Here is a 25,812-nt window from a genome sequence, read left to right as displayed (position 1 = left end):
CACAGGAATGACACCTTCTGGCTGCAGAGAGATAGTGCCTCTATCTCTCTGCATGAAGGTTCCCCAGTGTTAGCTCTGATTTCTCTGGTGACCTAGCAGAGAAGCCTGCAAGCAAGCATTTCGTGAAGCAACGTGTGGTGGAAAGATACTCCAAGAAATTAAAAACAAATTCAATGCTTAGGGAAGCGAAAAAAAAGAGAAACTAAAGATGCCCAGGCTGAATGTGAGGCAAAACTTCTTCACCACGAGGACAGTCAAAGAGAGGAAAAGCTGCACAGGGAAGCTGGGCAGTCTCCATTCATGGACGTCTTCAGGACCTGACAGGATGAAGCACTGAGCAACCTGGTTTGATCACAGAGCTGACCCATTTTGAGAAGGAGGCTGTACTAGAGGCTGAGCAGGAGACTGTACTCTTTCAACCCAAATTATTCTATCACCCTGTGATAAATCAGGAAATGTTCACTTTCAATTTGGCTTATTCAACAACTAACCAGCAATGATTTTGCAGTTATTATTGAAAAGTGTACTTTTATAGTCAGCTTCATAATGCACCTTTTCACAGATTTTTGAAAGAGAAAAACTGTGCTCTCTTTCAAAAGCTATTTCCAAAGAGAAAGCTGTATTTTGCATAAGATAAAGAGTTTACTACTACATCTACCAAAAAACCTCCATGCCCCTTAGCTTCTTCTACAAAAAAGCTGGCTTTTGATCCAGCTTACAGAATCTCCCTCCTTGGTGGACAGCCTTTGTAAGACCTGTGTTCCAAATCTTTTCTAAGACAGATGTTGACAAAAATTATTCATGAGTTCTATTATACAACTATTTTCAACCTTTGAGATTTTTCATTCAAATTTACTTCAACACAAAACACAATTAGGCTATATTTCTTGTATTTAAATCTTATAAATTATTTTAATTTCTTTGCTGTTTTCATATTCTTATATCTTAAAAGAAAACTGATTAACTCAAATTCCATATTTCTGCAGAGTAAAAAAAACTATCTTGTCACCGTATTTCACTGAGAAAGTGTGGAGACAAAAATGCTGCTAGCAAGAATTTTTCTTGCTACTCTCTAAGTCCGTGGGATACTTTTCTCTCTCACAGAATATATTTGCAGAGTTTATAAACCATGAACACCTGCGACCTTGCTGAGCTTTGTTTATAGTACAGTAGGAAAACATTTTGACAATGGATGTTTTAGGATTTTAGCCAATCACCCCAAGGCGGGTGGCTGATCCTTTGTCCCATTAGACTATGAAGAAAAAAGTCTATAAAAGAGTTTGTAAAATAATTAAATAAATCAGTCTTGCTGCACAATTCCTGCCTGTTGGATTCTCTCCTCCTCCCTACAGCTGCGGGATATGGTAATATTTACTGCGCTAATAAGAAAGTACTTCTTAGAGACAAGAAGCTTCATATGACAAGCAAAATCTTCTATCACATGCAATAAGAGCTTAATGCATTGGCTGTTTATATCAGAAACAGGAAGCAGTTGGCATAAGGTAACTCAAAATGGAACACTCAAATGCCATTTCTGAAAACTCCAATGAAATATCCATCCCAATCTGAACTGCATGTCCAACAAGAGCACTGGCCAAAGGAAAAGTATAATACTAGGGATAGATGAGGAAAATTATTTCCCATGGAAATAATAATTGGGTATCAACAGTTTTTAACAGCAAAAAACTTTTTGCATGTATGCCCTTAAAGCCAGTCTTAATAATGTAACTTTAATTTTTAACCAAACCAATTTTAAATGAAAGTTTAACTTGTGCAGCAGAACTAATGCTTGCTTTACTGGTTTTACCATCCACCTTCTACAGATGCTACTCTACATATTATGTATGAAAGACTGAGTAATTTGGCTACAAAGCAAATATGCCTGACTTCATTTTACAATAATGTGACTTCCAGCTCCAGGCATGCATTTTCCTCTGGTTTTCTATCAGCAGAATCACAGACAACATTCATCCTTATATCCATCCTTCTTTGGAGGGAGACATTATCAGAAGCTTTTGCAAAACAAAATCTTAGAAGCTAAAAATCCTGTACAGCTGTTTATGAAGATTTGCCCACTCATGCAGGTTGGCCTGCATCTGTTCTGCAGTAAGAACTCTTCCCAGCATGGCAGCAAATGAAAACTGACAGCAGAAGCTGAGCACGTGGTGTCTCACCTGCCAATGGGTAACGCATTGCGGATGATCCTCTGGCTGCCTCGGGTGTATTCAATATCCACGGTAATCGGCGCAGAATAGGTCATGTCCCGCAGGCGGCACTGAAAGGACAACAGGCACACAGTCAGGTGTTGACTTCAAGCTGAAGAATCTCTCTTAAAATATCCTGTGTTTGCCCTGTATCCTGTAAATCATCACAAAGAAATGCAGCAAAGCAAAGCTTCAGCAAGATCTTCATGGTACCTGAAGAATGTGTGACACTCTCCTGTCTAAAAATCCAAATACAATTACTACGATTTTCAAAAGCAGCCAGGAGATCTGTGCCTTGAGAAGACAGCACTGCAGAGCATAACTTCTAAACTCTCTAATTAAACAAACAGGCCTAATTAAACAAACAGGTCTAATCAGCAGAGCTGACACAAAGACCACAGTGTGTCTGAGCAGTGCTCAGCTTGGGGACATTTCTCTATGCATTCTCAATAGCTGAAGAGTTGTGCTGCCATATGAATTCTGACAGGATGGGAAAGCACAAGATTGAGAGAGACACCGTGCTACCTTATTAGAAGAATGAGCAAACCTCACTGTATGGTACTGTTTCTAAAGATGACTTACTGAAGGCTCACTACAGAATCACTTCCTGTGAAGACTCCCAGAATTTGTCTGCAAATTCCTTGGAGCCCAAGGGAAGCAGAATAAACACATCTAGGCCATTAGATATCTCAAGGCTCAATCATTTCTAATCCAACCTTTCTGATCTGCTCTCCCCAGCCTCACTGTAAGAGGTTGCCAGCCCTTAAGGTGTTGTGTATCTTCATGCAAGACAGGCCTTACTGCATTTGCTGAACACAACAGAACAACTCACAGCGGGTCATTCGTGACCTCACTGAGCATGCCTTACCTTTCAGCTCCAGGATTACAGGTTTAACAGTATTCAGACTTGCACATTTATGGTTCTGAAGTCTTTCAGTGTACTGATTATGTACTAATAAAAGGCAATTAAGATTGTGCTGCGCATTGAAGATGCAACTGTATAGAAAAATACAGCTCAAGAATCATCACAAACTGGATGTTCCTCCTCTCCACATTACAAAGTAAAGCACTTCTCTAGCAATAAAATACTGATGTGCACCAGCAGCTTTCAAGCTGTGCCATGCAGAAAACTAGGTGCCATTCTGCTCCCAGCAACTACATCCAATTTAAAAGTAACTGAGAATATTTCCACATTCTAATTACTTTAAATTCATCTGTATGAACAGTTCAGGAAACTCCTGTAAGGACTGGAGGAGAAAGAGAGTTAGACAGCCTCTTTAGTACTACCTGGGAAAAAAAGGCCTTGGGATTCTCTGTGTGTGCTTTTTTAACACAAGACACAGATATAAAATACAAATTACAGTGTAATATTCCAGCATGTGTATTTTTGCATCACCTTCCTTGAGGTAACTTCTAACTATAGACACCTGAAGGTAAAAGACAGGCATGACTTGATATATACTCAGACCCTTATAAAAATCTGATCATTTTAGGTGGTTTTGGGAAGGAATTTTAAAGCCTTCAACAGAGAAATATAATGGCAGACTCCTAACTATCCAATCCTTTTCTTTTTTCCAACTGCACCCTGGCTTGACCTGAGCAGCATCCTATTTAAGAAAATAACTGTGGCCTCCATGTGTGTACAGCACACTGAAAATAAAGAGAAGCATTTATGTTGCCTTCCTCTGCATATACAGTCACTTCAGCTATAAAGTAAGGAGGCATTTTAATACCTGAATTCTGGAATATGAGTTGTTGGCCACAAACAACTTTTTGCATGCAGTTTCATTCATATGAAAGAAATCTTTCCTGTTGCATTTTGTGCACATTCACATCTACTGATTTAACGTTAGCTACACATTTGTGAGATGCAGCAACTATCACATATGACATCTGGCTGAATTAATGGCTTTATTTCAAAGCTTTCCATCAAACCAAATGAGATTTGAGTCAGGTCACTGGAAACAGAAAGTGGCTATGCCCAAGTGGCAGCCACTGGACAGCCGGTTCTTACAGAATTCCTCCAAAGCACACAATGTATCTCATGATGAGATGACAAAAAAGACATTTCAACTTCAAGTATTAAGTGGATATAGCAAGGAAAAAAGCATCTGATACGTGAACTGTTATGACGTTGACAACAGGCTGTATGCAGGTAAATGAGTGCAAGTTCCAAGCTCAGTTCCCCCTTCAGAGGCCAAAAAGAGGTGGTCACTACCTCTGTCGCAGTGGTATAAATCTCAAAGCACAGTAGCAGGAGAGAAATACTGTGTTCCTGAGCACTTTGAAGAGAATTGAATGGCTCTAGGTACATGAAAGCATCCTAAAAAGTTCAAAGGTTATGTTAGTTTATGGCTTTCTCATACATACAGAAGCTACCTGATACCCTGTTGGTCAAAACCAATGAGCCGTTCTGATTTCAACCACAGCAGCATCTGTCCTCCAACATACATCTTTATTCCAGAAGTACACAGTCCATTTGTTAACCTACATGCCTACAGTACTGCAATGAAATTAAATATACTCCCCATAAGGCTAATGTTCTTCTGCAGCTTCTTGTAATTTTAACAATTTCCATTCGTTTCTGCTTAAAGTTTCCATGTTTGCTTTCTGAACCAGACTTTAAAAATACAAGCAAAAAATCAGATATACATTCCCAAAGAAAACTGGAAGGGAAACAGAGACTGAAGTGACCTATGGTGCAGACAGCAGCAAAGCTAATATTAAAAAGAAGTTAATAAAAATATCGAAGCACCCTACATTATGGCATGAGGACTTCAGCTCTGTCATAAGGAGAGCCACAAGATTAAGCAAGAGAAGTACTTTTCACTACTTTCATGGAAACCCACTCAAATTCAGCTAACACGAAGCACTGAATACTGAAAAAAAAACCCCAATTTAAAATAAAATTAAAAAGCTTTATTCCATGATGTTTCAATCTCTGAGGCTTCTTTTTACAGCGATGGTGGAATGCACTGCACTACCTAATGTAACATGCAGGTACTCAAAATTACATGCAGCTATTATCCAAGACATTCCCAAGATAAAAAACCAAACAGGACAGATGCAAACATCAATACCTCATGAGGTGATACAGGTCGTGTCACATTGAAGCTTTCTTCCACATCTGGAGTACCCACATAGATATTGAGGTACCTGTAATACAGTTTCAAAATAAGCAATGAGGCAAATATTTTTCAGGCAACCTGAAGGAAGCAAAATTTTACATACACTGAAAAATGAAGTTACTTTGATGAACACAAGCTGATTAATAACAAGCAATGATTCTTCCCAAAGTAACTCATTGTAGTTGAGTTGTGGTCTAATTAGTTAAAATTTAGCCTGCATGTGGAATTAACCTTTAAATCTTCCCATCTTTCATTACATAAAGTAAGAGATAAGTAATAGAAAATATCCTCCTGATTTATACCTACACAAGTGCCTATAAACAATTTATAGCTGATAACAAACCCATGAGATAGTACTCATGCAGCTACTGATGTGGAAATCATCTCATGCTTACTTCAGGTACCACATTGGGTCGGCATCACTTGTAACTTTTTCATTGGCCTTCATGATTTTCTTTATCTGGAGGAGAAAAATAACAAAATGGAGCCACGTGCCTTTTCTGAGTACTAAGAGCCACCCTCCTTCCCCCAACAGAGCCTACCTCAACATTGATGAAATAGTTGAATGAGTCTATGTGCTGCTTCACCAGCCCTTTCACCTGAAAAACACACACATGCAGCAAATAAAATCAGCTTCAATAACATTAATCACACAAGGCAGAAATTAGGATGTAAGCATTTATAACTACTTTTGGATAACTGTGTTAATTCTTTCAGTTGACAACTTCTGGGAAGTGGCTGGACAATCACTTTGGCTCTACACTACATTTCCAAGTTCACACTAGAGCTGTCATATAAAGAGCATGGGTAGGGTCTCCGAGTGCCAGTAAAACAGGAAAATAATCTGGAAACATTACATATATACAGCATGGATTGAGAACAACCATACAAAAATGCAAACCTCTAGGAGGATGTCTCCACAAAATAATCTGTAAATTAATCAAGAAAACAATCTATGGAATTAGTCTATTGATAACTGCAGAGAACTAAAAGAAAGGCAAACTCCACAGAAAAGTGAGGACAGATATTCTGGGAAACAGTATCAGTACAGATATCAGTAAAAGCTAGAAGAAAGGAATGTAAAGTTAGAAAGGAGATTAAGTATTCACACCATGAAAGGAGTGTGTAGCACTAACCTTCAGAAATGCTGGAAGAAGTCTCCATTTTTCCTGAAAACAAAAACAGTCTGAAATATCTTTCCAAGGATAAACAAACATCTAAGATGTTTGAGCTTTTTTGTCTGCATCTTTTATTATTGTTGTTTTTTAAACAGTAATATAGTTTAAAATCAGATCCATTTAGAAAAAAAAATGAATATTGTCTAAAGCCAACAGAGATGGATAAAAATGACCTGGATCATCTTAGTAAACCCTATGTGCAGTATTTATTCAGGATGCAATGGCACACCGCCTTTCCTAAGACCAACTTACATGAAAATATATTTTTCTTAGAAAGTTCCTTAACACCATGTCCTCATTTAAGATCAACTTTTTTGGTTTTGTTCTGTTAACACTGTAAATTATATTCCTAGAAAGGGAAGATTTCCTACAACTTGCACTTTACAAAACACATGAAAGAAGCTCAGTCTTGGAAGCAACACTTGTAGATACAAGTCTCTGTAACACTTACTAGGACCCTAAATCCTACAAAGATTTAGCAAAAGTACTGACAAGTGCTAAGTATATCAAGGTTCCTACAATTTCTCCCCTATTTCTAATCTTCAGTGATCACAGGGAACACCTCCTTACATCAGCCCCACTTTCTTCTACCATGGCAGTGCAAAAGCTTGCATGTATCTTTGGCTAGAGACAAAATCCTCTTACTGAGGATGAGTGTCCCCAGTTCTCATATGCTTCTCCATCTACTACCACTTAAAAATACTACAAAACGAATAACCAAAAAACCCTGTAAAAAGTTGTTAGTTTTCTTATATCCACAGCAATGTTGAGAGTCCTCTTGGTTTTCAACCTTCACTGCTGTTGTTAATCTACTAATCTTGCCTGTGATCCCAATTTAACATCTAATAATGACAAAGCCAATACAGTAAGAAGACACACATGCAGTACGGTGTAGCTTTTACTACTGGTTCCCTGTGGTTTATATGCAGTCGTGTTTACAGTCTGGGAAGCTGAAGAGCACTTGATTTCAGGTTTTTATGATTTAAATGTTATGTCTAAAAAAGGGCGTTTAATCTGTTAAACAGCAATGCAGTTAAACTGATGACCTAGGGATGAGACTAATGATTTTAATCTTACGTAAATATTTCAAGGCCAGGCTGGATGGGGCATTGGGCAACTTGGTGTAGCGGGAGGTGTCCCTGCCACGGCAGAGGGGTTGGAAAGACATGAGCTGTAAGGTCCCTTCCACCCCAGACCATTCTGACTCTGTACGCCGGACACAGGCCTTCACATCCCGGGAACGGGACGGCACCTCAGGAGGCCGAGCCCGGGTTCATCACGGGCTGCTCAGGGGCAGCTCGGACCAGACAAACCCCCGCCCCCACAAACACACACCCCCCGAGAGGCGCACCACGGGCAGGGGGGAACTCCACGTGTGCGCGGGCAGGAGACTCCTTCCACCCCAGCCCAGCCCACCCCAGCCGCGCTCCGGGAGAGCCCGAGGCGCGCCCGGCTGCTGGCCCCGCGGCCCCGCTGACCTCCACCGTGTTGACCGGGGCCGCCGCCTGCTCCGGGGTCAGCGCGCCGAGACCCAGCGCCTCCATCGCCGCCCGGCCCCCGCGCACCGCGGCGCTGCAGCCCAGCGCGTCCCCCCGCGCACCGGCGCGGCGCACGAAGGTTCCGGCCCCGCGCAGCCCGCGAGAGCCGAGCGCTGAGGACGGCCAGGCCCTGCAACCCGCCCCTCCCGGTGCCCGGCCCCTCCCGGTGCCCTGCAGCCCGCCCCTCCCGGTGCCCGGCCCCTCCCGGTGCCCTGCAGCCCGCCCCTCCCGGTGCCCGGCCCCTCCCGCGGCCCTGCAGCCCGCCCCTCCCGGTGCCCGGCCCCTCCCGGGGCACTGCAGCCCGCCCCTCCCGGAGCCCGGCCCCTCCCGCGGCCCTGCAGCCCGCCCCTCCCGGTGCCCGGCCCCTCCCGCGGCCCTGCAGCCCGCCCCTCCCGGTGCCCGGCCCCTCCCGCGGCCCTGCAGCCCGCCCCTCCCGGAGCCCGGCCCCTCCCGGTGCCCTGCAGCCCGCCCCTCCCGGAGCCCGGCCCCTCCCGGTGCCCTGCAGCCCGCCCCTCCCGGAGCCCGGCCCCTCCCGCGGCCCTGCAGCCCGCCCCTCCCGGTGCCCGGCCCCTCCCGGGGCCCTGCAGCCCGCCCCTCCCGGGGCACTGCGGACCTGGCAGCGCCCGGGTGTTCCCCTAAATCCCCGAGCCGGTCACCGCCCCCCTCGCCGGGGCAGCCGGGGGGCCAGGAGGCGGCAGAGACACGGAGCAGTTGGGCTTTAAAAGGCTTCCCTGCAGTTTTAGCGTGTAAAGCAACTTGGGGCATAAGCTTTTAGCATGTTTATTATTAATGCCGCCTTCTGATCTTGGATGCTGTAACTGAATCACCTACAAATTTATTTGTTTTCCTTTACAAGGGTCGGTGCTATAGAGACACCAAAATCCCAGTCAAATAGGGAGCTACTCATCTGTCCCAGTTCAAAATGAAACAATAAGCACTTGTAATCTTTGCAGATTCCTGTAGCAGTAAGTTTTTGGAGATATATATGTAGATACATATGTGTATATAGTAATAATTGGTAAGTTTTAAAAGCAGAGTGTGAAAACAGACCCACACACGTCTGCTGCGGCTGTTTCCATATGAGTAACATTCACGGGGTTGGGTCTGGGCTCCACCCACCCCGGCCACTAAGGCCCCTACCTTAAAGTGGAGTAACATTTTCAGACTACTTCCATTTGGTTTCCGTCCTGAAGAGCAGAGTCAGTGGAGATTTTTTTCAATACGTGGCAATCCATGTTTAATCCAAGCAAGTCCTCTGTCGGACACGGGGGAAAGCTTGGAGCAGCTGCTCACAGAAGCCACTGCTGTAGCCTGTTCCCTCCCAACTCTGCCATGCAAACCCAATACATCCTTCTTCCAAGTAGTCAGATTTGAGCAAGCAAATGTTTTTAATATTATTTGTACAGCTGGGTTAAAATTACTACAGCGGAGCTGCTGATGAGAAGTAACAGAAAAACAGTCACAATAGAGTATTAGTGGAATCATTTATCTTTGGCATTTAACAGTCCATTCCATTTAATAAAGTTTGTATAGATGACTTTTCACTACTGAGGGTATCACAAACAAGATTTAATGTATACAAACCCTCAAATATTTGTTTTTTAACAAAGCTGCTACAGAATAGCATCTTGTTTCACAAGGACAACTTCAGAGTAGAGGCAAGTGCATTTCAGCCACAGCAGCATGAACAGCATGCAACACATGACATTAAACAGATACAATGTCCATGTTTGAAACATTAAATTAAAACACATTAAACAATCAGTTGAAACACAGGCCATGCTATAAAATGCCCTTTCCAAGTCACCTTAATCACCAATGCCCCCAATAAATGCTATCTTCTGAGTATTTACTGGTAAAAACTAGTATGACAGTTTCCCCAGTTAATTAAAAAGCTGTAGTTTGGTATTTATTTGTACAATAGAATGTATATAAGATATTACAATAAAAAGTTCATAATCATGTTAGCAATCACCTTCAAATGTTCATAAAATCCTCTTTTGCCTGAAGCTCAAAATCATGTAGGTATTTCTAATGATGTAGCAAATCACTAAGATTCATTCCCCCACCTGCTTTTGAAATGCATTCTCTTAATGATTTAGGACTGCCTACCAAAATTCCATATTCATCTGAGCAAGCCTGGCTTAGCTAGTGGCACAGTTATTATAGTCTAAGAGTTCCTTTCTCTCAGGTTTTCCAGGAAACAGTTCCCTTTATAGTATGTGTTCATCTTGATTTTGTGCAATGTTTTTACAAGGGATAGAACAGAAGTGCACTAGAGAAATTTCTCTAAAAAGGCATTTTGAAGAGAGTTTTCCTTAACATGTACATGTGACCAAAGTCCTTGGACACTGAAGAACAACTGAATAGAAGTCATTTCCCTTACTATAAACGGTATAGAATCCTGTAGAAATGGACTACAAAACCACAGTGCTAATAATGCCCAGGTTTTTTTTAGACCTTTATGATAGACACAGTAATGTACATAAAGAATTTGTGTGACACATTAAGCTTTTACAGGTTATTTTTGTCTCTTCATAAAAAATAGATTGTAATATAAAATATTAAAAACAAGCTCTAACTTGTACCACACTGAGATTTTCTATATATGACATCTTAAAAGGAGTATTATATGGTAATATATTAAAATATCACTTTCAAGTAAATTATTCAATTTCATAGACAAGAACATGTCTATAATATGTATTCCAGCACTATGTAATCCCAGTAATCTGAAATATGCAAAATAAAGCCTGTGTAAACTTAAAGAAGTTCACTTCCACATTTCTCAATTTCAATCCTATTCATTTTCTGTATGCAAGATTCCCAATGCCTTAAATGGGGACTAAGTATTGGGGCCCAGTCCAAAGGAATTTGAGGAAAACAGGAGCATTTCTCACAGACTCCATGAAAAAGTGAAATCTAATCACATTTTCAAAACCAACTAATTGCTTGGGTTCTTGCTTTCAGGCCTAAGAATATCTTGTGAAAACCTTACATTCTGTTGGATGAGGGCATGAAAGGGGTACTTGTTCTGTGGTACACTGTAAGGTCAGTCTTAAGTGCTTTTGGGAATAAAGGTTAGAAAGACCTAACTTAAAAATACTTAGCACCCACCCATTAAGATCAAAGATCAGTACATACACGTATTAAAGATCTGTATGACCTCCACTGAATAAACAAAATGTTTATAAACATTATATACAGAAATTTACTCCACCACCCCCCCCAAACATCATGTTTCTCAGGTGTTTATTGTTAATCTCAATTACAGTTGAGAAGTTCTGAATGATTCCTACTTGAAGTGGTGAATGCTGCTTCTGTAACTGCTATCCTGCAAACAGCTTATAACACTGGCATTCCTTAATGTAACAGAGGCAAAGTTCTGGCTCCAGTAATTGCAGGAGTACCCGAACTTGGCCTAGGATGAACCTGGGTTTGGTTACTAAAGCAGTTATGCTATACTTTTTTCTTCAAAGTATTTTCAGAAACGTAATTGTTGTCTGGGATGTTACTCTACAAAAATACAATGTTAAGCATAGTGCATTTTATCTACAGTTGCTTTGTCATTTTGTAATATGCATTGCTATATGTAAATATATTTGAGTTGAAAAATAACATTGTTTTGATGGTGGCAAAACAGTAAGTACATTGCCAGCTCTTTGCCACTGCAAGTCGTAATAAATGTTTGCTATTGAAATTAATAATTTGCTGGCTATTACATGTGACAATCCATTAGACAAATATTTTTCTATTAAAATACATATAGATGACCTTCACATTAATTTCTTTACAGTGAATTTCAGAAACAAATCTGTATAGATTTTACAAGACCTTTTTCCATCAACAGTCACTGGAGTAGGCTGTTCTTAGTGACATGACTTCCCCACTGTCTTGGAAGATTAAAAAAAGGGTACATTTTTTAATTGCTAGATGTTTCTGCTTCTGTTTTCTCCACTGCTGCCTCAGGAAAAAGCAGTTTTCTAAGTATGTTTGCATAGAATGGCCCATACACTTTTTTATTGAAGTTTACAATGCTTGCATACTGAGATCCAAGCAACTCCATCTCTGTCTGAATCACAGAAAGGCCTCCTGGCATAGTAGGCATACACTTCTGAGAACTGGGAAGAGCAAGCAAGCTTCTCATGAAGAGCTGGATTCGTTTGTCTGAAATGGAGTATAAAGCATGCTCAGAACAAATGTAAACCCAAGATGAAGCCATAGTCACTTTGTAAGCACCCTGCACATCAGCACAGCAAAAAATCCAAAAATGTAAGCAGTAGCTCTTTCCCAAGATTGTGTTGGGATGGCAAACAATACTATAAGCGTCTTAAATTTGGCTACTGCAAGGTGGACACAGCATAAACCCACTGCAACAAGTTACATTTACTAATATGAAGTAGACTCAAAGTAAAAAAAAAAAACAAAACCAAACAAACCCCACTAGGTTTAAACCCAGAACAGACACAAAGGAGACTGAATAGCACTCATTTTTCTAAATTCTTCTGCAAAATAGTAGGCTGCCTAGGCTTGTCTCTACAGGCACTTTTAGAATTATTTCTAGCTGTGACTAACCACGCTCTAAGTAAACAACATTTCCTTAGGTTTAGTTGAGCCAGTATTTTACTGCAGTTAGAGCATGCTTTTAGAAGATAATCAGACAGCCTATTAAGCTTGCTAGAAGTAAATTTATAAATAGACACATACAATATGACAATTATGTAGTATCTTACTAACCAATCAAAGAACAGACAGGATTATTCTTCTCAACAATATGAGCGATTTGACCCATTAAATTACTCTGCATTTCTTCACTAAGAGTGGGAAGACCTCTTTCACTTAGAGACTTGTTCACTGTGCTGCAAATCTGGATACCAATAGCATTCAGAGCCTCCTTCAAATCAAAACTTCTGGAAGAAACAAAAAAGCATTAAATTCTGCAGTTTCTGTAGCATAGCTTGTAAAGTCTCTCACTTGTCTCCTTTCCCTTTTATTTTCAACCTGGTCTCTGCAATGAGAGAATTTTGAAGTTTTCATCTTTTGCTGCAGATTTATGTAAATCTACAGATACAAGAAAATCTCTATGTGGAAGGTAAAAGAAGGACCTAATTGTGATTCAAATGGGAAAAGTAATTTCAAGTGTGCAGCAGTGACACCAGTTCACTTTATCCTTGTGCCTAGGTGTTTTCCTGGGCCACGTGCATAGCATTTCACAAGAAAAAGCAGAGTGGAAAACTCTTTTAAAAGAGAGTCACATACATCAGACTTGCTTGTAGTACAAGCAGCCAAAGAAATAGGCAGCCAAGTAACTTGGAACTACCTACAACAAGTTTGAAGCAACTGGCAAGATAATTTAGTGAATGTATTGTCACAGTCTTTCCAGCACTGGAGTGTATGAATGAAGTTTACTGGTAGGCTCCAAAATCTGCACACTGATATTGAGATGAGATTTTATTAAAATCTAGCTTTGAAAACACATGTCTAACATATAGTGGCCTTGTATTATAAAGGGAATATATAGATTAAAATTTGGTATCTTCCTATTAGTAACAAGCACTGGCTATGACACTAGAATTGCTTCCAACTGTTTCCTCTCAAGAAAAATAAGGGTAAAAAAAAAAGTAAAAAAAAAGGCCTTACTTCTTGTTCATGCCTTCAAGAAGAGGAAGGGAGATCCTTTTCAGATGGTCAGCAAAATCAGGCAAATCTACAATTGCTGCACCCACCATGTTGTTTGTTATGAGAGAAACACAAGCTATGATTTTTAATTGATTGAGCTTTTCTCTCAACTCCTGAAGACGAACTTCATCTGTTATTAGAGTCTAGAATTGAAACAATAATACTAGTTTAGGAATAAGGAAGGAGAGATACAGGAAAAGGACAGGTCTAGGATATAGTTATGAAGCATTACTATTTGTAATCACAAATACACAAAGCCAGAACAGACAGCAACTGAAATACCCTAAATATGTATAGCATCAAGTGGCATTACGGTACAAGTTACAGAAGTAAGCCTGTGGTGGGAAGGAAAGCAATGAGGAAACTGAGGACATTGCATCTCACTCCTTATCACTGCTGACAAATCTGCAACCAACAATTCAGCCCATGACATGGAATGCTCAGAGGACCCAGAGAACATTGTAATGACCAGATTACAGACAGAATAGTCTTCTGGATTTGGCTGTCTTTTGAGAAAATTCCAAGATTTGTAACTGATGGATAATGATGAACAATTGTGTTTGACAACCACCAGTTCAACCAACAGAGCAGGTTCTGCAAGTGATACATAACCCACTCCAGGCAAAAAGCCAGCTGATCATACCAAGAACATAAGTAACTCCCACAGCAAAATGTAGCTGGAGTTAATTTTAGGTTAGAAAGAGTTCATCCTGAGCAGCACAGCGGCATTAACATCCAACAATTTCATAGTACTAGATCCACCAGAGGATACCTGTGCCTGGTTCTTATTCAAAACTGTTCGCAGAAAGCTAAGAAAGTGGTTTCCCTTCTGTCCACTGACTGAGAATACCAAGAGCCATCCCCATGTATTTAGCAAATTCTCTGCCAGGCCACCCTATGTGTAGCTAAGGCCCTCCCTGGAAATGCAAATTTTAGCCCTGACCGATGGCAAATTTCACAGTGGCTTTATGGAAAGTTGCAGAGGTCGGTAATCAGGAGGTGGAGGGAAAAACTGAACGCTGATTCTTGAAGGAATAGTTTACATGCACAGAGAAAGGCTAAATACCTACTTTAGAGGCCTTCAAGCTTTTACTGATTCTGTTCTAAAGAGTGATCCCACCAATTCCTGCTGCTGTTAGGGAAACAGGATGCTACAATCAGTTCTTTTAAAGATACAGAAAGCCAAGTACTGTCAGTACAAGGCCCAGCCTTTGACCACAGCCAAGGCTGCTCTTAGGGTGGAGCTGGTGAGCTATGATTGGAAAGAGGGAAAACAACCTTTACCTTGTTCTTTTCTGGTTGTTGACTTGCCCATCTCGAATTTCAGAAGCTGGACTAGAATATAATCTCCAAATTTCAAATTTACTGTGCAGTAATTTATGGAGTGCAAGAGAATATTCACTTACTGTCATCAATAGCAGGATTAGTATATCACACCAATGATTTCATATAGCTGGTAATCTGAAGACACCAAAATGTAACTTCTTACCTCTGGAATTGTTTTGCAATAATCCCATTGTAACAGTTTCAAGTAGCCATTGTTTAGCACCAGTGTAGGACTAATAATTGGTTTCGAACTACTATCAGCACCAGGGGATGATGAAGACTCATCAGAAACAGATGACAATTCATCTTCTATCGATTCCTTTATCCATTCTGTTGTGAGATTCAGGGCACCTAAGCATTGCAAATAGCACAGATTTACTGCATGCCTTCATCAAAATAAGCACTACCTTGAGAAAAAGGTTGTATACCTAAGAGAATTCAACCTCTGAAGACTTTAACATAATGGACAACTGAGTCTGACACTTTAATTCCCTCACCCACTTTCTTCCACTGATCACCTTGAAATTCTACCTAGTTTGTACAAACCCAGCCACAAATTGTTAGACTTCAGACAAGACTTTTAGGTAATAAAAGCCTCAAAGTTTGAGTTCCCAAAGAATTGTTTTCCCTTTTTCAGAGAGGCCACTCATCAGCTGGGGCATAAGACTGAAAAGTAGAGGTGAAGGAAGATTAAAACATTTGATTTGTTGTAGTAGAGGTTTTCTCAGGCTCCATATATGAACACCCAGGCCCCATCAGTGGTTCAGGGCTCCCATTTTAGAAGCCCCTGCTCTAGATGTTAGCAAGCTTACTTATTCTTTTTGGAGGATGTATTTCTGAAGACTGTTTAACCACATTAAACAAAAATCTGTAATAGTGCATCAAGTTGACTTTGCGCCATCTAAGAAATTTTTTTCAGAGCCTGCCTTTTGTTTATTAAAACATTGATCTTACCACTTCTACCTTTCAGGCACACTAACTGTTTTTACATGTTTACTTCACACTAACAACAGAACTGTTGCACACACAAGAGAGAAAAGTCTCATCTTACGTAGGGCTTCTGCATCCAGACAGCAAGAGTCACCACTTGTTTGTCTTTCAGACACCAACCAATTTGGTAAATGTAAGTTTGTCTGAAAATGCCCCAGACAGACAAACTAGACAGCAAGTTAAGCAATCATCCAGTGATAGCCTGCTTGTCAAAAAACTTTTCCATTCTTTAGATACAGACAAGAAATTGAAGTTTTCCTCTAAGTTAACTGCAACTTACAGATTTTTCAAAGCACACATTTAAATAGCCTTTTTTAAAAGAGAAGTTTAAATTAAAAATAGCATGGTACATACCTGGTGTTTCTTCAAGAATTTCCTGGAATTTTGTTCTTTCGTAGTCCACCAAGTTATGCCAGAGGTATGGTCTAAGGCTTTTAATTGTGTAATTTGCCATATCCACTTTCATCAGGTCCAAAACATGGAATATTTGTCTGAAAAGAGAAATTTAAAATTTTCCAGTTTAATTTATTCTATTGATTTTCACCAGCACATGTGAAGTACATGTACATTATCACTTTAATTTCAATTCTGGGAGAAGTGAACTCCTTCACTGGTATCTCAGAGTAACAGATATGTTACCTATCATCTGGAATTCTTGAAGGTGTTTATAAGGCTTGGTCTAAGTTAGGAAGAACAGGACTAAGGTAGCATCACTAAATGCTACAGCCCTGTAACAGTAAATTTTTCACGAACTACATGAATCGGTACATTTCAGCCTAAATGAACAGATTTTAACTTTTTGGTCACTGATTGCATTAAGAGAAACAATCCTTCTGACCTAGTTGCTTTGATCCCTGCGTATGAACGAACAGTAGAACAACTACCATTTACTATTAATACTTCAGTGTACCTAAGGAGCACTGTTTTCTGCCCTGTTGTGCAGATGTTTTGCTCAAGTTCAAGTAATAAGATCTTAACTAAAGTGCTTTTAAATCCAAAGTTTGGCCTTCCAGAAGAAGCATGCAATTAACTATTCAAGAGGGAACAGTACAAGTCTGCTGCTTACACTTTGTAAGAGTGAACAAGACAGAAAAAGGTTTCTGAAACAGATTGTTGCAAAAGTTGTTGTCTTAGATATTCAGAGCTGCCTGGTTCCATCTAGGTATCCTACCCATTTCATTACAAAGATACACAATCTGGCCAGTGTGTCAGAGCTCTCTCCCTTTAATGCTTCAGTAAGGTTTCCTATAGTTTGGGAACAGGTGTTATGCAAACTGACACAATTTTAGACTTCCTTTCCTTTACCACTCCCCCTCTTCTACTGCTCAATACACTTTCAGAGGAGAGTTTTTTTTCTCTAAAAACCACACTCAAATACCAACCTCAGTAACTCTACAATATTGTCAGTTGCTTTTAACTGTTTTATATCATTGTCTCTTATTGGAGCACATAACTTTCCCATAGTGTTGATGATATAGTTAGCTAGCCCAGGAATATCAACAGCATTGTGTTCTGCCTGCTGCCTTATAAGATCCGTATCTAGAACTTCGCAGATTTGATTGTGAATCCTGTTTGCTCCAGGAGTCAGGAAGGAAAGAAGAATCTAAATTAGAGAGGGGGGAAAAAAAGGAAAAGGTTATCAATAAAAACCAAACCACTTAGTAAACACACTTGAGTGAATTGTCATGTATATAGCTGACAGATTATAACCAGACGTTTTAAGACTGAACATTATCAAAGGTAGTGGGAAAAAAAGGACTGTTTGAAAAAAACCCAAACCAGTACAGTTCTGCAAAAATGCTCAAAGCCATTTGTAAAACAAAAAGCAAGTCAACAACTAGACTCCTTCAAAAGGGAGGCTACCCTGTAAAACAAACATTTACTAACTTAAAGTTCTGAAAGACTTACTATTGTGCCAGGATTGAAGGTTTGTATGCTCACCTGTGCGATAATCAAACAATGAAGTCTAAGTAGGCAGGTGCAGTCATGCTTATACTCCTGTTCATGCCCTAAGCTCACACTGTGGTTCTGTAAACAGGCTAGTAGAGATGTGAAACGTTGGGAAAAGAGATTACTTTCAACTCATCACTATGCAGCTGAGTGAACATGCCACTGTGTGTTTGTGGCCATATTACTGGTTAATATAAATATACTACAAACAGACATCTATTTTCAGTTCTGAATAATCATGGCTTCATATTATAAAAGGAAGAACTAGAAGGTGTTGGCTCAACTAAGTTAAGCAGACCCTTCAGTGAACTAAGGGACTCTCAGAGCTAAGCTGACAAAACAATACAGAGAAGGAAGAACATTACCTCCCTAATTTCCTCAAAGAGCTTGATAGCATGTTCATATTCTGGAGGATCTTCATTCAGTTCAGATTCCAAATGATCCCAAAATGCCTTGTGTACAATTTGTTTCACTGTGCCTGCAAAGCTGTGGGGTAAGTCAATTAGATACAAAAAAGACTCCCAACTGGCTTTCATCCTTGCAACCACTTTAGATGAGACTGATCACTTGTTGGGAAACACACCTCCCCATATATTATGCCCTGCAACCACATCTTTCTTTGGTGCTGGATCATCAGCTCCCAAAACACGGTCTAGACTGCTCCATTCATTTCTCCTCTCTTTCCAACACCAGTGCTGTTTTTTGCAAAATTCAGGCTCTTACCTGTTTTGTGGGTAGTCTTCATGTTTTATGCAAAAATTTGCATTTACAGCAATTTCATGAGCTAGAGTCCAGTTTGACAGATTTCTTGTAGCTGCCATCAGTTCATCAAATGTGATAGCCTTGGGAGGGCTTGCTGCTGGAACAAACAAGATCAATTAAAGCCAAATATCTATAGCTGATAAGTGCAATTGAAAATACTACCCTAGAAAATTTACTGCTTGCTAATTGGACTCTAGTACTCTGAAAGAAACAACCCAAGATTACCAAGTCTTTATATCTTCTTAAAACACTAACTCAGGAAACTCCCAGCTTATCAGGGGTGTGTGTGTTTGTGGGGAAATACCACACAAGCCTCAAAACAGTTTGAGGAGCATTTTCGTATTTCTGCATCTGAACGAAGATATCTTTTTTCCTTTCAAACAGGATCTTGCATTCCACAGATTTCCTACTAAATGTTCTGTCAAAGCCATCCAACCAGAAGCATGAGCAGTAAGAGATACCAGATGTCCATTATAATTCCGAGCACATGATGGCTATATTGCCTGTTGAGAAGGTTCTGAAGCTACTGACTTGAAAACCCCCCCACTCATGATCAGCAGATCTTTCATCTGCTGTGGAATGTAAGTTATATTCATTTTTCTATGAGTTAGTAGTAACAATAAAACAAACTCTACATTGGAAAACAAAAGCAAATTCCCGAAGTTTCTAAATCCTCAAATTCTATCATTTAATTTAGTATTTGGAAGACTGGTAACAAAGAAAGACAAAGAGCCAGCTGCCAACTGCAGCTCCACTAACAAGCTTATTTTAATGTAAGACTTCATTTGCATAGATGTAAGAAGTATGCATGGTCTGCAAATGCTTACAGACACACACGAACCACATTTTAACCAAGGTTTTATTTATCATTGTTCAAATTATCTTCCTTGTGCAAATGTGTGTTTTCTGTTTGATTCTAATATTTATGAAAGAAAAATGTGAATTCAAGATTAATTACATGTAACTTGATATAGTATTACAAATCTGTAAGTTACAGAATTAATTATTTTTAAGTGCAGGGATCAAACAGAAGAAATCCACCCTTTGCACAAAAGCATATCTGGTTGAGTGGGAAGCTGCTACCAATGTCAAGGTTAGGAAGACCATGGTGACACACTTTTCTTACGCTTTCTGAAGGGAAGGAGTGCACAGGGAGACCCCCATGGATACAGCTGCTGCTGGTGTTCCACACACAGGAGATGCACTGCTTCACAGCAGAGTGATCTCTCTTAATACTCTTAAACAGATTCAGAATCCCAGGTTCTACCCATGACAGCAAAGAGAAACAAGGTAAGTTAGCCTTATTGGGCCATGCACAATGCAGGTAAGGCTGAAATAGGCTTACAGGCTGGGGAGCTGGGCTTGCTTGAAGAATCACTGTTAAAGCTCTGCCTGGAATATTCCAAGTCACTGGAAGAAGCTGTGCTTTCCGAGAGGCGTGAAGAATCTGAGTCACTGTTCTGGTCATCATTGAGAGGCATTCTGATTCCCTTTACCTTGTTTACACAGTAAACAAGACCTGGAAAGGCAAACACAATTCCCATAAAACCAGCACTTACGTCTTTTGTTTGTTTCTCAAAAGTCAGCTACTGATCATCATGTTGTGAATGAAGACCAAGTAGTCGCCTTTCCTAAAGGGAAAAGCAAAGGAAAGGATCTGGCTTGACATGCAGAATCATATCATTATCAACAAACTATACCTTTTCTGTAAGAAAGCTTTGTACCTTCAGCTGTTTCATACCTTAATGATTATGTTGGAAACAGTCACTAAATTGGTTATAGTTTAAAAAATGAAAGACTACCCACATGAACCCCTGAAGCTGCTTGTTGCAAGAATTTTGGTCGTTTTCAACATCCATAAAGGCATCTCATGATGTTACCATCCCCCACCCAACTTCACCAAGCAGCGGTGTTTAGCAATGAGTTTCCTTCCACAAACAGGCTGCACCAAGTGTAATGACTGTGAAGCAAACACAGAAGTTGCAGGGGCAGAACAGGCAAGTAATTCAGAATATTACATTTCTGACGGGGTGTAGCTGACAGTCTGGCCTGCTGCTTTAGCTGGGTTTGTGCTCAGAATCAGATCAATGGCACAGACCCAAAAACTACTCCTCCTAGGGGTGAAGGTGGATAGGTTTTCTGGTTTGAGTCGAAGGGCAACTCTGAGCCTCCAAGATTCTATTTAGTACAGACAGCAACCTCCACTGAGAAGTACTGTGCTTCATAGTGTTTCTATGTAAAGAAACTGCCTCCCAGGCAGATAATCTTCAATGGCAGAAAACGCGGACAGCTGCACAGTGTGATACAGATGATTAACAACTGCATGACAGGAAGTGAAAAATATGCGCATAATAGTATTAAAATGAGAAGCTGGAAGTCAGCTACAATTACTACCAAAGGAATTTGGCCCAGATACCAAAAGTAGCTGGCTATCTCTGATTATGGCCATGAAGAGACATCGCCAGCAATGGTTACCATCAGCAAATTTAACTAATACAACTTCATTTACGATTAAGCCACACCAACCTCAGTAGGGAGGGAATACCACACTTTGCAACTGTTGAACTTGGAAAAAAGCCACTTTTGGCAATAAAAGGATGATCTTTGTCTGTACGTATGTAAATCAACATATCGTGGGGTCCTGGGATAGACTAAAGGTAGTGAAAATGAAGATTTCTTTACACTGGCACCTAGTTACAGCTCAAAGCATTTGATTTTTGGGTACCAACTCATCCTGAATAGGCCTTTATAACTTGATGAGCCACTACACCGATGAGCACTCCCCTGTTAATTGAGATGATTAACATTTCTTAAGTGTATGTTTACTCTTCCTCCTCTCCTAAGAGGAAAGAGGATGCACTTGAGCACCTTATTATTTATGTCATACTTTATGCTGGGGTTTTTTTGTGAAAAGAATTGGTCATATTAGCAAGAACACAGCTAACAGTTTATCACTTTACTGGAGAAGCCAGTAACAGACACCTGACTAGACCATAGAAGTCATGCATTCAAGACTTGCAGCATTACCTGTGATCCTGAGCATCGTAACTCTATTTGAACAGCAATTTTATAACTTCTAACAAGCAAATATTTAAAATAGTATTGACTAAGCAAGACAGAGTTGCAAGAGAACCTAAAAAACCCAAAACGCAGAGATATTTTGGCTTGGAAATTGTATTTAAGTTACAATTAGAAATGAGTCACTAGTTAATGCTAGAGAAGAGACAAACTATTTCTTCAATTAAAATCTGTGTTACAGATCTCAAAGTTAATGCTGATTAGAAACTAGTTGTGACCAACAAGTTGTAGAACATACTCGAGGTTCTTCATGTTGAACTGCTCACTTAAACACAGTAACACTGTACAGAGCCCGCGAAGTTTTTATTACCCTCCAACTACTTTTTTTGATCAGTATCAGAACACTGTATTTCCAGGCTTTAATCTTGTGTAACACCTCTTTATTTACATACAAATAACTAACCTCCAAAAGATTAACGTTGCAGCATGTGGTCCATCGAAGGATTTGACTAATGTCGTTAGCAGTGTAGTGGCCCAGAGCCTTGCAAATTGCTTGCTGAGTAGGAGCACTTCAAGGTGTGTCTACTACTGCGGTTCAGGTGTTAAGAACATGGAAGAAGGTAAATGACCATTAAAAACCCCAATATTCTCACACAATTTACACATCATTTTATGAACTTCCTCTTACCTCAAGGTATGATAATGTTAATAAATATTCAGGTTTGCAAGGTGCTCCTGAGAGAAGCACTAAACCAGCCATGAAGGCAAGCCAGCACCGCCATTTTCCACCCTAATCTTGACTTTCAAGAAGATCAAGGGGTTAAGGTAGAATTAAAAGTCTATATACATAGAGTCCTTAAGTGCTAGTCCCAGCAAAGGATCTTTTGGCAACAAATACTTGCATTTCAAAGACGCCCATGACATTTTGATGTATCAAGACCACACCTGCTCCTACAATACAGGCACACATACAGACAGCAGAGCTGTCAGTAGAGTGCTTCAGAAGGCTTCATCTAGGCAAGAAGTTTCAACGTTGCAACAGGAGATGACACACAAAAAACCACTGCAATCTTTTGCCACACTAAATACATTTCCTAGTAGAATGCTTCAAACACAATGGGAAGCAAGCATGGGTGTACTCTGCGGATTCAGAACATTATTGCTAAATTCTAAGTTTAAAAGATAAACACATCAAACTAAACAAACATGAATATACAAGCAGAACCTGCAGGTGCCATCTAAAACACTTAGGCAAAAGCACAGTCATTGAGCATATGAAAGGTAAGAACAAACCAAAAATGGCATTTCTAATTAGTTACAGTAGACAACCGAGTCACTTAGTCCTTGCTTTATGGCATACACTGGAAGAGCTGATTTTCCTTACACTTGTGTAGACAGCACAGAAGTTCCCATTAATAACTAATGGCCAAGTTCATACAGAACTTTAAATTAGTATAACGGCCACATAAAAATATTTCAAAAAGCCCTTTAGCCTTGCAAGAACTCTTTGTAACTCACCATCTTGGATAAACAATATCATCTTGTTATTTTTTTATTTGCTCATTACTTATTACATATTAGTCTTTTGTTTTAATACACAGATTAATATCCAAACTGTTCTATTAAAGGGTCAGCCTGGAGTTACAACCGGCTTTACTCTGCTTCATTAAAGACTACCCACGTTTACATTTATATTAGGTTGGACACCATCACAGAGGGCTTCATCCCACCATTTACCTTCTTTCAATCAGTACTATTTGTAGGGTTTTTTAAGGATAAACTCTATGGGAGACCAAGCTAAAAGTATCTTCTAAATGTACCATCCCCAAGATTCTAGCTAATTTAACAATGAGGAAATAAATTCTCATGTTTCTGCTATTTAGACAGTTGGGGGTTATTCTTCTTAGTAAAAAGAAAATAAATACAAAACTGTAGATGCTTAGAGGCATCTTGCTCTTAATCGATTACCACAACACCCAACTCAATTCTTCATTTAGAACTTATCAAGACTGCAAGATCAGGTTAGTTTTAGAAGACACAAACACACTTTCCATTTCTGAAGATTTGCTTTAGAAGTTATTTTACGAAGCACCTGAGGGGGAGGAGAGAGTAAGACAGTTTCAGTTTGTTGGGTTTTTTTCTTTAGATACCATCTTCAAGGAAAGGTTTTCCACAGCCCTGGAAGTGTGCATGGACACAGAGACTTATGAGTGCTCTGTCCAGTTTTACCACTATGAAGGTCTTAACTTTGTTTATTCTGCTGGGCTTACATTCTTACTATCTTCAAGCTGGCACCGACTGAATCTCATTTGGTCTCGAGTTTCGCTTTCAGTGACTCCACCTCTGCCAGCACTCACAACACGAGAACAGAAAAGAGCCTTTGTTAAAGAGTTACTTGCATTTCCTCCCGCCTCATTTTTCACAGCTTACAGTCGACATTTCTCCCCTTTAGCTTGCTAGTTGCACGGCTGCTCCCTTTGAACAGACACTTCTCTTGGTGAGGGCTGAAACAGTGTATCGGCCAGAGTGAGACGCGGCCGAGTGCCCGCAGCGCTGCCGCGGCAGTGACCCCCGCCCGGACAGGTCGGTGATGGGACGAGGGGCTGCGGCCCCCGAAGCGAGCCCGGGGCCGCCCTGCCTGCTCCCCTCCCCCGCAGGGGGAGCGACACCGAGGGGAGCCGGCGGCTCCTCCTCTTCCTCCATCTGTTTCGCTGCCTGTCTCCTCCTCCGGCCCCATGTTTTGAACAGTTAGCAAAGGCAGGAGTTTGGCACTCGCCGACCAAAACAAACACCGTTTCCAAGGACGGGCCCGGGGGGAGGGAGGCCGGGGGAGAAGCAAGAAGGGAACGTTCCCTGTCAGCCCCAGAGAAGGCGAGCCCGGGCACCCGCCCCTCAGCGCCCCGGCCCCCATTCGCCGGGGAGGTGTCGGGGTGCCCCTACCCTGCTGACCGGGGCTGCAGCGGGGGGACCCTGAGGCTGCGCCCGTCGAGGCGGATCGTCCCGGCGGACACTAAGGGATGGCAAAAGCCCAGGAGAAACAGGGCAAGGGGAGCACTACGGACCCACCGCAGGAACTGCGAAACCCACCTGCTGCAGTAGGTGCCCCACCGGGGCAGCAGATTGACGGGCCAGTCCGCTACCTCCCTGTCACCCGCACCACACAGGACGGTGGCAGCCCCCGAGACAGCGCTGACCCGGACTCACCCCGCGGCTCATCGCCCGTGCGTGCCCGGACACCCCGCCGCGTGTCACCACCGCGGGCCGGTCGGCGCAGCCCTGCCCTGCTGTCCCCAGCCGGTCACTCACCGCTGCCCCTCGCCGTCCTGCACAGCGCTCGCCAGGGCCGCACACAGATTTCCCCCCCAGGCTTTAAAGACCCAGCCCGGACTACTAGTGTCTTCCTCGGGCACGTCCATCTCTGACGGTGGAGGGGGGGAGGGCCATCATCTTCTCCTGCCTACCAGCAGCAAGTTATCCGAGGCGCTTGGGCCAGCCTCCGCTTATCGCCGTAGAAGCTGCACACATCTTCTCATTCTGCCCGCGACCGAGCACTAAGAGTTGAGAAATATGTGGCGACACGGGGAGACGCTCCGGCGGACTCCCCCGCGCTGGCAATGGGCCGTGCCGGCGTGCGGGGGGTAGGCCGGGGGACGGGCTGGGTGGTGTTTACGGAAGGGCCCCGTCCGTCCGGGCTGGCACCGCCCCCGCCCCGCCCCCGGGCCGCCTCAGGGACGGGAACACCGGCCCCGCGGAGCCGGGGAGTGGGTGGGAGATGCTTGTGCACCGCAGGGCACGGGGTAGCGCCTCAGGTCATGTGTGCCCGCCTTTGTGCACTGCGCTGCAAAGGGAGCTTTAAATATGCTCCTGCCTTGGTTCCCTTACTCTCTCGATGGGGGTAGTGAGGCGCCCTTCCACGCATCATCTTGGCCCCCCACTGCCACCCCTGCCACCTCAGCTTCAGGGAAGCCACGGGATCGTGCCGAGTTTAGTCACCCGTCTCGCTCATGGCTGTGGTGTCCGGAGGCCGCCTGAGCGCCCA

General features: G+C 41.8%; 2 protein-coding genes across 12 annotated transcripts in view; both read right to left on the bottom strand.

Annotated features, from left to right (window-relative positions):
* Nucleotides 1–8,173, bottom strand: part of POLR3B (RNA polymerase III subunit B) — a 75,783-nt gene extending 67,610 nt beyond the window's left edge. The window contains exons 1-6 of the mRNA XM_032106706.1: nucleotides 7,989–8,173; nucleotides 6,469–6,501; nucleotides 5,875–5,931; nucleotides 5,728–5,792; nucleotides 5,285–5,360; nucleotides 2,175–2,275 (exon numbers count right to left, since the gene is read on the bottom strand). Coding sequence (XP_031962597.1) covers nucleotides 2,175–2,275; nucleotides 5,285–5,360; nucleotides 5,728–5,792; nucleotides 5,875–5,931; nucleotides 6,469–6,501; nucleotides 7,989–8,054 — 398 coding nt within the window. The 5' untranslated portion in view covers nucleotides 8,055–8,173. The remainder of the gene's footprint in view (nucleotides 1–2,174; nucleotides 2,276–5,284; nucleotides 5,361–5,727; nucleotides 5,793–5,874; nucleotides 5,932–6,468; nucleotides 6,502–7,988) is intronic.
* A 1,345-nt stretch (nucleotides 8,174–9,518) lies between these two features.
* Nucleotides 9,519–25,419, bottom strand: TCP11L2 (t-complex 11 like 2). Of its 11 annotated transcripts, none has more exons than XM_032106366.1 (11): nucleotides 25,080–25,419; nucleotides 22,237–22,361; nucleotides 20,101–20,274; nucleotides 18,717–18,852; nucleotides 18,359–18,479; nucleotides 17,426–17,646; nucleotides 16,398–16,534; nucleotides 15,217–15,404; nucleotides 13,689–13,870; nucleotides 12,786–12,955; nucleotides 9,519–12,215 (listed from the first exon to the last, which is right to left on the bottom strand). In XM_032106366.1, exons 3-11 carry the CDS (start codon nucleotides 20,234–20,236, stop codon nucleotides 11,971–11,973), a joined length of 1,536 nt encoding a protein of 511 aa, XP_031962257.1. In that variant the 5' UTR covers nucleotides 20,237–20,274; nucleotides 22,237–22,361; nucleotides 25,080–25,419; the 3' UTR covers nucleotides 9,519–11,970. The 11 variants fall into 11 exon arrangements, with proteins under 11 accessions (XP_031962257.1, XP_031962252.1, XP_031962246.1 ...); XM_032106361.1 differs by having other exon boundaries at nucleotides 12,786–12,958; nucleotides 22,237–22,358; nucleotides 24,978–25,417; XM_032106355.1 differs by having other exon boundaries at nucleotides 12,786–12,958; nucleotides 25,080–25,417.
* Nucleotides 25,420–25,812: the final 393 nt, after the last annotated feature.

The sequence above is a fragment of the Corvus moneduloides genome, chromosome 4 (genome assembly GCF_009650955.1).
Source record: "Corvus moneduloides isolate bCorMon1 chromosome 4, bCorMon1.pri, whole genome shotgun sequence".
Classification (NCBI taxonomy): domain Eukaryota; kingdom Metazoa; phylum Chordata; class Aves; order Passeriformes; family Corvidae; genus Corvus; species Corvus moneduloides.
The sequence above is the reverse complement of the archived record's forward strand: the minus strand, read 5'-3'. Positions and strand labels throughout refer to the sequence as shown.